At 31.6% G+C, this 15,800-nt stretch overlaps 1 protein-coding gene across 1 annotated transcript in view; it reads right to left on the bottom strand.

Annotated features, from left to right (window-relative positions):
• Nucleotides 1-15,800, bottom strand: part of LOC107436823 (tyrosine-protein kinase transmembrane receptor Ror2-like) — a 231,772-nt gene that overhangs the window by 51,953 nt on the left and 164,019 nt on the right. The window contains exon 3 of the mRNA XM_071177421.2: nt 3,278-3,402. Coding sequence (XP_071033522.1) covers nt 3,278-3,402 — 125 coding nt within the window. The remainder of the gene's footprint in view (nt 1-3,277; nt 3,403-15,800) is intronic.

The raw sequence follows: 15,800 nt of genomic DNA, 5'->3' as shown, positions 1-15,800 counted from the left end.
AAATGACTAAAAAAGAAACATCGTATTTTATAGTGTGAAAGAAATAAAAATAAAAAGATTAGCAAACGATTATTAGCGAAAAAAATATGAATGAAATTTTACGCTACGCGCGCGAAGTCAAGTTCCTCCCAAGTTTATCACATTTTAATAATAATCGCCCCAATTAGTTATTTCTTTATTGTCGCCAAATTATTTTTTTAAAAATAATTAATTTTAATTTTTCTCAGCTTCTAATAAATAAAAACAGTTGAAACTTTAGATTTTTCAATTGAAAAATATGTAGATTAATATGGTATAAAAAAATTCATACCTTATAATTCAATATTTTTTCATCCTCACTTTAATTAAATAATAAAAAATAATAAATAATTATTAAAAATTATTTTTTGCATGAAATTATCTTTGGGTAAATGAGTTTTATGAGTGGGTGCAATTTTTTTTGAATTGCTTCATTAGTTTTGAAAATATGACTGAAAACGCAAAAAGCGAAATTAACATTAAGGGGTACGAACTTTGAATCGCTCTCCTGACCAAACTATGGGGACCACATTTCCCAGATTGCGGCTACCCCCTATATTTTGAAGATAAGAAATCCAAATATGTAAAAAAAAATGCATGTTTATTCAGAGAAAGTACGTTTTTGTGTCTGATTTCGTAACTTAATTAATAGTTAGCACTAATTAATTAGCATATTTGAGGTCACCCCCAGGAACCATTAAGATTGACACTTAGTTCGTGAAAATCCGATCATTAGAACGAAAGTTATTCAGGGTGATTCGTTTTTTTTTTTGCGGACTGTACAAATATTTTTCTGATGTGTTTTGGATATTCCTTCTCTAATAAAAAGAGATACCATTTTGTTTTCGGTTGTACAAGAAAGAATATCAAGCATTTTTCTTTTTTAAATTTAATAAGCCACATTAAAGAAGGAACGTTGCAATGCTACACGCTACATTAACGACGTCTCCAGAGTAACTGAATGACGGTTCATATAGAAATCGCAGGTAAGCGTCTCATACAACAACGCCCCCTATAGTTCGTTGCGATCGCGAATTGTTTTTCTATAAATATTTTAGTTTGATTTTATACACATATAATTTAATAGGGCAGTATTTTTTATTTTCAAATTTAGTGAATAGCAATTGTAAAAAATGAGTGAAAACAATCCCACGGACAATGCGACAGATTTAAGGTTATGCCAAGGTACGTCTCTTGTGAATATCAATTGTTAGGTTTTCTCTTTTCTAATTGTCAAGAGGGATATTAAAGAGGGATATTAAATTATTTATTGCAAAATCTTTATTGCCACTATGCACTGCAGGTTCACAATCTCTATCAGACGTTACTGGTGAAGAAATTGATTATTGTGAGCGGCCTGTGATCCTTGCAGGAGATTTTAATGTGAATTTCTCGTTACCTGAAGCTGAAACATTATTAACCTTCCTTATAGACAAATTTGGATTGGAAATGATAAATGGTAGGAATGATCCAATAGGGGGAACTACCATTGGTGCAGTTTTTGCAAGAAATATTGAAAAAATAGAACTCAAACATTTCGTATCTTACTTTAGTTACAGAGATGCCAACTGCTCCGGACACGCCAAAATAATTAAAAGACCGGTAAATAACTACAAACTAAATTTTGCTAATAATTGACTATTTTTGCTTACTTTTTAAAAGGTATAGCATGACATAAGTACTGTAGCAGAGATGCCAACTTGCTCCGGACAGCAAATATATATTTTAAAGTGGTAGTTTATAAATTGTGATTCTTGGTTTTATAAATTGTGATTCTTGGTTTAATAAATTCAATTTAGTAAATTTTTCCCCACCACTATTTCTAAATAATTCATAGGCTTATATAATTCACCACTTTATGATACTTATGTCATGCTATACCCTTTAAGAAGGAAGCAAAAGAAGTTAAATATTCGAAAAATTTTGTAGTTATTTACCTCTTTTTCAATTATTTTGAACTGTCCGGAGCAGTTGGCATCTCTGCTGTAGAGTGCAGAGATGCCAACTTGCTCCGGACAGCAAATATATATTTTAAAGTGGTAGTTTATCAATTGTGATTCTTGGTTTAATAAATTCAATTTAGTAGATTTTTACCCACCACTATTTCTCAACAATTCCTAGGCTTATGTAATTCACCACTTTAAAGTACTTATGTCATGCAATACCTTTTAAAAAGCCAGCAAAAATATTCAAATGTTTGCAAAATTTAGTTTGTAGTTATATACCGTTTTTTTTAAATTATTTTGGCTTGTCCGGAGCAGTTGGTATCTTTGAGGGTGGTTAATTATGTAAGCCTACGAATTATTTAGAAATAGTGATAGATAACAATCTAATAAATTGAATTTATTAAACCAAGAATCACAATTAATAAACTACCACTTTAAAATATATATTTGCTGTCCGGAGCAAGTTGGCATCTCTGTAGTTATCATAATCCCATTGTAAATGTTATAGATTTGGATATTTCTCCACTCTAAAATGATAATTAAAAGATGCGATCAATTGTGAATTGTAAGCATTGTTAATAAAGTTTGTCGTAAAGAAACAATACGATTTCACTAAAAATCAACTTCTACCCCTTCTTATTTTCATTTCCACATTACGAAGTTTCACTTCTTCCGCACGGAGGGATTCCACGCACTATTTTTTTTAATTAATATTAATTTAGATTTAAACTGGTGTAAGTTTTAAAATTTATTTATGCTGCAACAAAAAGAAATCGCAGAGCGATTTCCATTATTTGATTAAATCAATAAACATGTCATATAATTTACTATATATTTCAAATGTTATTTTTTCCTTCAGTTTAGCGACTACCTCTGAATGCTGGGAAAAAAAAAGTTTCTCATTTGAATGTTGTACAGATTAAATGCAAAGTTTATTAAAACAAACGATGTTACAGAAAATGACAACATTTTTGGCAAATGCCTAAACATTCATAAATCATGTTAGAAAAAATCTTTTTTTTTTTTAATAATTTCTGCTTCCAAAATATAGTACTTGTGTTGTAATTTTTTAATTAAGTGTAAGATGCAATGCATTTTATAATTAATACCTTCACAAAATAAATCTCATAATTAAATTTTCCGGAAAATAAAGCTGATGTTATTAATTTTACGCTCTTCGAAATTGAATTATGGGATTCAGAAAGTTAAAAAAAATCTACTTTTATTAGCCTATTAGCAATATTCTAACAGAAAAAAAAAAAAGTTGCTGGACGCGATAAAAACCATCCAATTAAAAGTGCGGAAGTACTTACAGGCGTTCCGTTCTCCCACCACGTGATCTCCGGTGGGGGCTCCCCCTCTGCAGAGCACTCCAGAACCACGGAAACACCCCACGTGACGTTGTACACTGTGCGTCCACCCCGTACCTTGGCTGGAACTGGAAAAGAAGGAATTTAATTAATAAGGTGAAAACATTTCTTTCTTCTCAAGGACTTACAAGAATATATATAAAAATTGCGAATTGTCCAATGACTTTTTTTTTTTTTTTTTTGAAATTCTTCCTCGAAATTTTTTTACCGATAATATGACTTCGTAAATTCTTCCACTTTTATTGAGTTTTTATGGAACTTTTTGACGAAAGTTGAAAAAGGAAAAAAAAAAAAGAAAAAAAATGAGAGAAGGGAAAAAAATACGACATAGTGGGGATTTCTTGAGTACGTTCAATTTTTTTTTTTATCTGTTACTTTCATTGGGTAGCGGAGTTTTATTAAACTTCGACGTTGACTTCATTTTTTTCGGCGTCGAAAAAGTGGTGAAAAAAAAAAGAAAGTTTCATTATAGAAGAGTATGAAATCTTATTGCATTTTCTCAATTTAAACTTATCACAGGCATCTGTAATACATGTTTTTTTTTTTACATTAAGCAAAAATAATACAGTGAATTCGCGATAACTCGAATCTGATAGGACTGATGAAAAACTTCGACATATCGGAAGTTCGACTTACCGTTAGTTTCGGTTTTGGACTTTCAAAATATTGTCGCATTATTTAATTAATGATTATTAATTACAAATCTTCTAAATGCTTACAATATTTAAGATCATTTTTCTGACAAGCCATTTACGATAAGACTGTTTGAAGCACTTTATGATACACTGGTCCATCGGCTGCAACTTTGCTGTTGTGTCACTATGCGCTGTGCATTTATCCATAAAGTGTATCACTTTTCTTTCTTTAGCGAAGAATTTCCGATCCAATTTTCTTACATAGTCTTCAGATAAAACTGACGTCATCCTAAACTTTTTGTTAGACTTGTAATCCAAAGGATACGTTTTTACATTCTTGAAACATCGGGGATTTCGGTATTTTCCAAAAAAAAGTAAGGGCAATTTCTCTGTCCCAGACGCATTTCCTCCAACGAGGACAGTCAAACGTTCCTTGCTCATTTTACCCCCTGAGCAGTTTTCATCCTTAAACATCATAGTTTTATTTGGAAGACATTTAAAAAATAAACCCATTTCATCAATATTGAGAACATCATTTTAACTGTATCCTTGACGTAAATTAGGTAACGTTTCACTTAACCACTGTTCACATACTTCAAGTGGGACAGCTTTAGCTTCTCCATGAAGAGTGCGAAAGACAATATTATGTGTGTGTTGCAAAGGAAGGGGCAAGATAGGAAGCTCCTAGGGGAAGCTCCTAGGTTTTTTTTCTTGCTTTAAAAGATCCAAAAAAAATCGAGTTAAAGGGAGTAAAATTCGAGTAATCGAGAATAATTAACATGAAATTGAAGATAAAAGGGTCGGGACCTCATAAAAAAATCGAGTTATAGTAATATTCGAGTTATCGTACTTCGAGTTATAGCGAATTGACTGTATCATGAACGTCAAAGTAAAATTCTTTGCTTGGCCATTAAAAGTCAAATATTCAAAACCAAAAACCAGTATAGCAAAACATAAAGAATCAGTAATAAATTGTTTTACTCTCAAACGTATTCAGCTTTAAAGCTAAAATAAAGTATTAAAAGTACTCAATCTCAGTTTTGGGAAACATAATTTTTATTTTTTAGAATGAAAACACGACGATTTATTTTTATTCGGGAACATAAATAATTTTTTTTATAAGTTCTTAAAAAATACAGTTTTGTTTTTCATTAACTGCTTCTGCTAACATCCTGTTTTTTTTTTTTAGAAATACACGCCTTTATGGATTCTTCAAGATTCTTGTGACAAAATAAGAACATTTGACTTGTTTGTGGTTACATATTACACAGTTCATTTGTTAAACTTGCCAACTTTTAATCCTTTCGAGAATGATTTTCCCCAGTGGTAGTAAATACAGAAAGTAAATTACAAATTTAGGCAGAAACATACGTTGTATTATGAGATGGTTTCTGTGGCCTACAACATCAGTATTCCATATTTATAAATATACTTAATTTTTTTAAAAAATAGTGGTGATCAAAAAGATTATAAATTTAGTTCATAAATGCAAGAAACATATAGAAAACATACATTTTACTACCACTTTAAATATAGAAGTAAAATTTTACGCCAAATGTATAAAAGTTGGCAGTTATGCAAATATGACACAGAGATGCCAACTGCTACAGATTGAACAAAATACTTTAAAAAACGGTAGGAAGCTATAACCTTTGCAGAATTTCGCTTACTTTTGCCAACTTTTCAACCTGTTTTGTCCTGACTTTGTATATTGAAATGATGCAAGAAGTGGTTTTATGGAAAAGGTGGTATAATATATTATCGAAATTAATTGGGTTTTTTTACTGTTAGAGCATTCAAAAAGTCTCTGATAGATCAAAAAGTACTTGCTCCTTTTAATTCTAGATCTAGTCAGAAATAACTAAATCATTGTGGTATCTGAGAATTTTTTAATTCACCCAGATAAATGAAAATTTTGAAAAAAAATTCCCACCGCAATGAATGTTTTTGATTGATTGATTGATATGAGTAGAATCTCTGTGTTAAGCGCGAAGCGCTTCTAACCGATTCATCTATACTGTTTTGGCATTTAGTCCAGAGGTCATATACAGTTCAAAGTTAGGATCAGATAATAAGTCCATGATGAGGTGAGGCATGAGTTGATTCAGTATTACATCAGTTGTATGGGGAATTCCCCTGGATTAAAGTTGTGAGAAGATGCAGTACGTCTTGGTCCTTCAGCAAGTCTTTAATGATTGTTTTTGAAAAAAGGAATTGTCTTAAATACATACCCTCCAACTTATGAGGATTTTGAAAATAATTCTTTCTAGTGGTAGCGAACCAAAGTAGAAATTTTTAAAGCAAATGGATCTCTCATAAAACTTTTATCAGAACTTAAGAATCTAGCCATATGGCCTGCACTTTTATAAGTAATAGTGGACAAGTTGCGCTAAAATTAATTTTTTTTAAATATTAAGACATTAATTTTGCTACCGTCTGAAAAGAAGATTTCTGAAACTACGGAAATTCCGTAGCAGTTGGAGGGTATGTAAATATATGACGCTGGGGGTTAACCGGTTAAAAGACTATAAATACAGAGTATCGCAGCGTTTGATACAAGCCTTTAAATTAGTGGTAAGTAAAAACGCTATAAATCGAATTTACTAAATTAAAAAATCATGCATTAAAAGACTACCACTCAATAATATTTATTCGCTGTCTGAAGCAAAAGTTGGCATCTTTGATGACAGAACGAATTTTTTTTCCCTACGGCAGGCACTGAACTTTCGTTCTTCACATAGGAAGAGGCCGGAAGTGTTGCTCATTTAACGTTACCTGGTGAGCACCAGTGAAGCTAAATCACGGAGGTGAGCAGCATTACCCTTGCCACAATGCCGCAGATACCCTTTTTATAGGGTGGGCCACATTCACACATCACACAACAGAAAACAACACACAGAGAGAAACATCCATGCCCTAAATGGGATTCGAACCGCAACCATTGGCTTCACAGGAGACCGCTCGGTCACCTGGGCGGCTAGAACGAAAAATTGACCAATTGCTTAATAATTATTAATGGTGATCTTTACTTTTGCTAGATAATTCACTCGTATAGGACTGTTAGTACCAACATAGTATAAATTCTCAGTAATTTATTCCATTTCCAGCTCGTTGTCAGAACAAATAAATGTACCCGTTTACCGAGAGTTATTAACAGATATTTTACACTATAGGAAACACTCTCGATATATATATATATATATATATATATATATATATATATATATATATATATATATATATATATATATATATATATATATATATATATATATATAATGGATATCTTCATCGGGACGACCTTTCTGACTAGATCATTTAGTAAGTTTTCACTTTGCTTCTACATAGATCAATCAAGAAATCAATTTTTCTGGTGAAAAACGTTAGCCTAATAACTAAATCTAAAGTAATTTTCATAAGTCTAATGAAAACAAGGCCCAAGATAAACTCATTCATTTGCCTCCAAATAGAGTAAGCAACGCACCGTGAGAAATCTCATCTGTGGTCGTGTCCAAGATAAATAATGTCACAAGCCTTTCCCCTATGCCATCTCTCAAAGATGGGGAAGAAGAAGAAGACCTAATCATACGGCTTTTACCCAAGCCACTGTTTCATTTGCACCAATCTTCTATTTAATACCGAGGGGAAGGATCCCTGAGGCATCCACTCCCCTTGAAGCTCCATTAGCTATATTAAGGGGCGTGCCCCGTCACACTGTTACACTTCGGTAACACAGCAGTGACTCAGTATGAGACACAGCACCCCAAAGATTCAGTTTTCCGGGGAATAACCAAAAATAAATTGCATGCCTTGAGGACTGAGGCTTTCCTCATCGAGCACCTCCTCTTTTTCTTTAGAAATGACCGGCTGATGTACTGTCCATCTTCTTGGGATCTTTCCCGGGAGCCTGGGGCTCAAAGATAAATTTCCAAATGGAAGCTCAGTGTTCTGCTGACGATAAAACGTAGAGCCAGTGGAGAAGAGATAAATCACGTTTCCTACTTGAAACTGTTTTTATATTTTATTTCTTTTTCTGATGCGTGTTAAAGAACAAGTTGTTAATTTAGCAAATCATTAACTTAGAAAATTGTTAGATCTGGAAAGCTGGTTCAAATTTATTCACAGCAACTTATTCATAGCATTTATTCATACCTTGTTTTCAAACAACTTTCAGAATAAACAAAACTCGTGCCATAACAAACACCTACTTATTAATAAAAATCTAACATAATTTTATATTTTATTTATTGTAGTCTGCCTTTTTTATAGCTGATGCAGTAGCTATTACGAAATTACGTTCACTGAGCTTGATTATTAAATCTCTTGCTTAACAGTTTATTTTACAGTTACAGTTTACCGTTAAAGTACAATTACAGTTAAGGATACAGTTTAAATTCAATAATTAGATCACGTTTTTCCCACTTGCAACCTTTTTTTCTTATTTTTTTTGTACGGTAAAGGACAAGTTGTTAATTTAGCAAATCAGTAACTTAGAAAATTGTTAAATCCAGAAAGCTAACTCAAATTTATTCGCAGCAACTTATTCATAGCATTTATATATAGCTTGTTTTCAAACAACTTTTAGAATAAATAAAACTCGTGTCATAACAACCACCTACTTATTAATAAAAATGTAACATAATTTTATATTTTATTTATTGTAGTTTGCCTTTTTTTATAACTGATACAGTAGCTATTACGAAAGTATCTGGTTACACTGTTCTTGATTTTTAAATCTCGCTCTTAACGGTTTATTTTAAAGTTACAGTTTACCGTTAGAGTAAAATTACAGTTAAGGATATAGTTTAAATCCAATAACTATATCACGTTTTCCCCACTTGCAACTTTTTTTCTTCTTTTTTTATACGGTAAAGGACAAGTTGTTAATTTCGCAAATCATTAACTTAGAAAATTGTTAAATCTAGAAAGCTGACCTAAATTTACTCATAGCAAGTTTCACACGAGGCTTGAAATAATAATAATTCTTTGTTTCCAAATAGCTTTTAGAATAAATAAAACTGTATAACACGCTCGTCATTATAAAAATATACTTTAAAAATGCTATATAGTTTATATTTTATTTGTTGTAGTTTGTATTTTTTATAACTGATGCAATAGAAATTGCGAAATTACTTTTACTGCACTTAATCATAAATTTATTTCCTGAATAGTTATTTTAATTTTTTACAGAACTGTACGTAAATTGGTTAATCTAGAATACTGACACATATTTATTCATAGAAAGTTTCACGCAAATCTTGAAAAAATAAAAAAAAGCAAATAATTCTTTGTTTTCAAAAAACTTATACAGCGAATAAAAATCTATAACATATTCGTCATTTCAAAAACATACTTATTGGCAAAAATGTAATACAAGTTTAATTTAGTTTATGGTTATTTGCCTTTAACTGATACAGTAACTATTACATCACGATATTCACTGTGCTTGATTACAAATTTATTTGTATTTTTTTCAGGACTGTACAAACCATGAAGTACAATAGAATAATCATAAGTAGATTATTTCAGTATTATTTAGTTAAATTTTTTACACTGTAACGTTCTTTCAAACAATTAAAAAGTATTTAAAAAAAATTCTTTTAACTGACAAACAAAATATTAGTTTGTTTGTAAGTTAATAAAATATTTATTTTTGGATTTCACTTAAATTAAAATATGCATTTGAGAGTTTTAAAACTAAGTACAATCTCTGTAACTGAAAGGCTATGTAGAAATCTGTAATAGTTATTGCTGACCATATAGATTTACGATGAAATAAATGCAACAGGGCTCCCGAAGGTCCTGAAAATTTAAAAAAGTGGTAACGAAAATAAAAGTAACGAAACCAAAGAAAGTATATATGCATGGAAATTACAGCTTCTAAATTTCTTAACAATAAAGTGGACATTAAATTAAGAAATATCTTCCAGTATTAACCAAAATTGACTACCATTGCTAAAACTTTTCAAGAACCGCGATAACTCTGTGAGTCGCAATAGTTTTCATTAAAAATATTGGAGTTTTAAAAATACATACCAGAGAAACTGGTGTGAATAACAATGTAAATTCACGAGGAAATCAGCGTTAATCAAATGTGTGGATTAAAAAAGTTAATAACCAAATACGATATAGCCATGTATAGCTCGTTCGCCAGGAGTTGGCACTTGGCTCCGCCTTCATCACGAGGTATGCGACGATAATATTTCGCTATTTTTGGGAGAAGGTTGTGAGGCAATCCTGGACAAGGTTGTTATTTGGCGATCGTATAGCAAAAATATTTATTTCCCAAACTTTATGTGCATTTTTTTAACATTAAGTATTTTATAAATTTTATGATATTCTGCTCAATTTTTTATGATATTTTTCTTTTGTGAGTGAACAGTTTGTCCTTGATGAGACATTTTGCTAGGAAAACAAGCAGTTTTTAAATTTAAAATATATTTAATTAGCTAGAGAAACGAAAGGTATAATAGCAGATGATAAAGCGAAGTAAGTGACAGAAAAAGAATTCACTGGTTGTGTTTGGCGCGCATTAAGGGTTGTCTCAATTTCAAGCGCAGAGATGTTTCTCTTCTTACTCCCCCGCTGAAGTAAACTCTGCGTCCGAGGAGATGGAGCAAAGCTCCAACTCCTGGTGAACGAACTATATTCGAAATACTCTTGTGGTGCTAATATCCGAATAAAATATTTTTATACATTAAATTTCATAACTGGCACCTATTAAAAATATTGGTATTTCAGAAAACCTTGTAGATATTTGTGATTATGATTTCTGAAAAACTACACTGATCTATGATGAAATAGGCGCAAAATTGAGACAGTCAAAAGATGGTCCCTCAATCGTGATCCGAAATTTCAGTGACGTGTTAACTTTGTACTAAAAATATGGAATAACGTGTTCAATCAAATTCTATTTCAGCAAAATAATACGGAACATATGTTTTCATGCAAAGAAATTGCGTAAAGATTTCGGAATTTTTTTCGAAATTCTTCAGAGAAGTTTGTGAAAAAGTTGCTCCCCAACTTTTAAATTTACATTCCAAATTATAAATTTGAGTGAAAGTTCCCTGCTGCAAAGGGCCTAATTACTCGTAACCGCAACTTCTCAGATAATATTCTTATTTAATTGTAAAAACGTAATACTTTGAAATTACACATTGATTTTTATTATTTTCAAATTTCTTTCAAAAATGGTATAACATTTTCTTTTATTAAGTATTTCATTCATTTGTAATAAGTATTTCAAATGTAAGTATTTGATTTTTATGCATAGATGTATTCAACAAAATTTCAAAATTACGTTTTTATACTCTATATAGAAAAGTCAATTATGTTCACTAATAAATCGAGAACGGGAGCACCTATGTGGATCGTGTTTTCTTCAGAAGTTTGCAAATTTTTAAGGGTTGGTTTGTAAACAATCAACTGTTACCAACATTAGGTAGTTAGAACACAGTATCGAGGGACAAAATTTCATTAAAGAAAACCATTGCTATAGATTAAAACATGCACAGCTGCCATGAAAACAACATTTTCACAAAATATTTAAGAAATAGAAGCAGACGAAACCAATAAAAAAATTAATGTCCTCAACCCCTTGGGGACGGGTGATTCATAAAAGCATTCGTACAAAATCAGAATCAAGATGTAAATAAATAAAAAAACGGCAATAAATGCAGGCGTTGCTAATTTGACAGACTTACTTTGACTTTACTTCAATTACTGTTAGTTTAAACATAGATATAATCAATGTTAGATCAAAGAATAACTAAATAATTTAATTTTGAACTAAGTAATGGTGATTTAAATTAATCAAACAATTATAGTCCCGCCCACAAATAAACTGCTAAAGAACTCTACTTTGGTTACCAGTTTTATCTTTTTACCCTGATTCATACGGTTTTATGCTGGCACGTATTTGTGACAGTCAGCGCGAAAGAGTTAAAACTCCAAAACTCTAATGCGAGGTAGAAACAAGTATGCAGGATAACACAACTTATCGAAAATTGAAGAAATATTACATTTCCCCGTCAATGGTAATGGTAAACATAAATATGATTTTCTGACATAAAATATATTTTCTGATTCGTGCATACGACATTTCAATTACAAGGCTTTTAAATTTATTAAATTATAATATTGTTGTTCTTGTCTGCCATAATGGCAAAGAGAGAGGGCGATTGTTCTTGTTTTCCAGTGGCATCATCTATGGGCAAGAGTCCTACATCTGCAGTATCTATACGTCATACTTGTTTGTAGGGTGGACCCATTCATACATCCATTCATTCATCCACAGATCGTAATATTGATCTGAAGCAGAGAGCGATCACTCTCCAATTCAGTATCCCCACAGGCATAATTTGTTATAGGAACATGGAGGACATTGTGACCCAACAGGTTTAACGTGCAGCAGACACCATTTACTACACGGGGACTCTTCGGCCGGCTAAATTCCTTATTTTCACGAACGTGAGTCCAACGCCCTGCCAACCAGGCGCTGGACTCACTATTATTATACTAAAACCGGCTTCATTATTATACTAAAACTTTTTAATACCATAATAATAATGATAATTAATTGTTCGAATATCTTTGGATCACTAGTTTTAAATTCTCAAACGTTACTTTATTTTATTTTATAACCGTCGTTAAACAACCGACCCAATATTTTGGGTTTGCGACTATGAATGTTCAACTCCGTAGCCCTGTAATTTTGAACCCAATCCAGAAGATAAGGAAACTCCTGGATCAAGTACTTGGAGAAATCTGCCTTCGTGGTGAACGTCTTGATGAAACTAACCAGCCTTTCCGTTACATGAAGTCTAATTATCTATATATATATAATTCTCTTACACGGTGACAAAAAAGGCCTCATTGCAACTCCCCGAATGGCAACGTTAGAAAATCGACCAATGATTGCCGCTAAAAATGTCGCATGCCAAATCTAGATGAGGTGGCTCTATGTATAGCGCTTTTAAAAACGGAAACTGAAATAACCTTAAGCTAGGCAGAAGTGAGTAGTCTTTATCGATAGATCTCTATTTTAGTATTTTGTCGAAAGCGCTTTTTTTCACGAATTTATATATATTACCAATTTATTTGATGATTTTTGATTTATATCACGAATTTATTTGTTTTATTATTGTTATTAGTTATTCGTTGAAAAATGAGTCTCAGTCGTGCTGTTACGCTTTAAGATTTTATACTATAGCACATTTCTAATAGGTTTAACGAATTACATGTCATTTATTTGAATTCAAATTTATTTTAATGACTTAGTATTTATTAAAAAGATGAAAATTTAAAAAAAAAAAATTGTTAAATGGATTTGAATGATTGTTTTTAATTCTTAGAATTTTGTGTATTTGCAATGTATCTAAGTTAGTAGTGAGCTAAGCGAGCTTGGTTTGCGAAGCAAACCATATAAGACTGCGTAGCAATTTTCGGGGGTTGGCGAGCGTTAGCAGGAGGCACAGCCCACTAGAAAAATATAATAATATAATACTTTAACTACTATAATACCTTACTTATATACTGCAGTAAACATTTTAACAGCAAATTCACCACGATACCCATGATACCTTGCGAACATATATGAGACGAAAATTAAAACCACTCTTTCTTGAGCAATATGAATTTATTATTCTTACATATTTTCTTGATTTTTGACTGTATGATTTCAAATTTCGAAATACTTGAAATTCTACTGTTTTAAAAAAGGTGAATTAACTAGTCACCGAAGGCAGCTATTAAACAATAAAATAATTTCAATGTTTATAAGAAAAACACACTTTTTTCAAAATGTGAACGGTAGAAGAAATAAGAAGTTTAGTTTATAAAGAATCAATCATGTGGATAAAACGAATGCAAAAAAAAAGAGATTTTTGCTTAATCCTCAAATAATGAAGAGAACATAATATTGATTTTGTATTAGAAAAGATAATAGTCAAAAAGTATGGCTTGCTTTTTTAAATGAAAAATTTAATATAGCGAAGCACATTTATGCTTGAAGTTTGTAAATAGTTTAAGGCATACTAGAGAAACCTATGAGATTATTTTACTTGGATTTCAAGAAAAGTTTTACAAAAATACTCAGTCTTGGCTTACTTCTAAACATATTTATATGATTCCATATTCTTGAGTTTTATTAAGCAAAATATTTTTATCAATTTTACTGAACTTAACTGGAAATTTTTATGTAACAAATAGATTTTCTTGTAGCTTCTATGTTTTGGGAATAATTAAATTAAAATTGCTAATTTACTTTAAGCTAACAAACAAAAGTTTTTCATCTGATTATAATAATAATAATAATAATTTAATATATTTATTTATAATATATTTAAATTTCGCATTTAATTTAGTTTGAAAATAAGAGCTCGTGGTGCTTCATGCTGAATATTGTTTTTTATTCGGTAATTGGCACGAAACACCACCAACCAATTCACCAGCACTGTGTAGACATGTTACTATTAAGTAATGTATATTAATAATCGTATGCTAAAATAACAGCTCGTTAGTTTTACAATTGAATATTATTACCTAAATTGTTGATATGCAGTGGTGGTTAAGACATCTTGGTTAAAAAAAAAATATCGTAATCCTCCTCCAACGACTCTATTTATGCTAGGACACGGTGACCATTGAAATTTTCTTAAACTTTAGAAAGGTTTTACTGTTAACGATTTAGAACGGGCTGAATTTTTTAGACTGGTTGTGTATGCGAATCCTTTACATTAACCTGCCCTCTTTTCTATATTTTCCGAAAGATATTTTTACCATTAATCTAATAGTCATTAGAAATTTTCGCAAAAAGCGACTAAGTTGACAGTCGTTCGCTACCACTTTTTCGCTACATATTTTTGGCTGTTCTGCTGCCCAGGCCTCCCCTGACCACATTTTATCTTGTCTGGGACTTACCAGGCAGGACCTGGTTCAAGCTTCCCTGTTGGTACTAGACTTTCTCAGAGTGAACGAGCTCATGGACCTGATCTAGCTCTGCTGGTCATGGGGATAAGAACAACAACAACATATTTTAGAAAGCCTATCAAAAATTGGCGATACTTTTAAATTTCAATTTAGCTGAATATTATATTTAATTTGAATGAATACTATCATAAATCCAATATTTAATACGTCACCACTACGATGGATTTAAATCCAAAAGCGTCAAAAATGGCTGCTACGCCAGCCATATAATTTACGCATTCATAGCTGATTCTTTCTGCAAAGCCTGATTTCAGAGCCTGAAAAATATTTAGAAGTCTGTTAGATATCTTTATATCCATTATTTTCATTTGGACCTTTACTAGCAAGGAATCTTTTTTAATGACATTTCTCAGTACTAAATGGAAAACACAATTTGATTTATGGAAAAATCTGCGATTCTATTCTGGAAGAAATCTTATTCCACGCCAAAGAGAACTTTCATCTTACTTAACTTTATCCGTAAATTTTTATTAACAACTTCGTCTCCCATCTGAGGTCGTGTAAATATATAGCTGTTCTTTCACAACTTTCCGATGCTGTGAAAGGTGGGGGATTGAGTAAAAATGATTCCCTCACTCCCCCCTTAACTTGGTGAAAGTATCACCCATAAATTCTTGGGGGCGAACTTTGTCGGGGATACAATACTTACCATGTATCACTGTTGTATTTGAAAGATGGGGCGCAATGCTTTGTGCTGTGGGAATCGCAGGGGCTGCTGCCCATGTTGAAAAGTTGCTCGTTATTTATCCCACTTACATGTGCGTAACCGCGGACGGGAATAGATTGCGCCTTACGTATAGACTTATCGTATTTCATGCCTTGTTTTGCGCCCTCTGGACATT

This window comes from Parasteatoda tepidariorum, chromosome 3 (genome assembly GCF_982258835.1).
Source record: "Parasteatoda tepidariorum strain Cologne lab strain chromosome 3, Ptep-v5.0, whole genome shotgun sequence".
Lineage (NCBI taxonomy): Eukaryota > Metazoa > Arthropoda > Arachnida > Araneae > Theridiidae > Parasteatoda > Parasteatoda tepidariorum.
The sequence above is the reverse complement of the archived record's forward strand: the minus strand, read 5'-3'. Positions and strand labels throughout refer to the sequence as shown.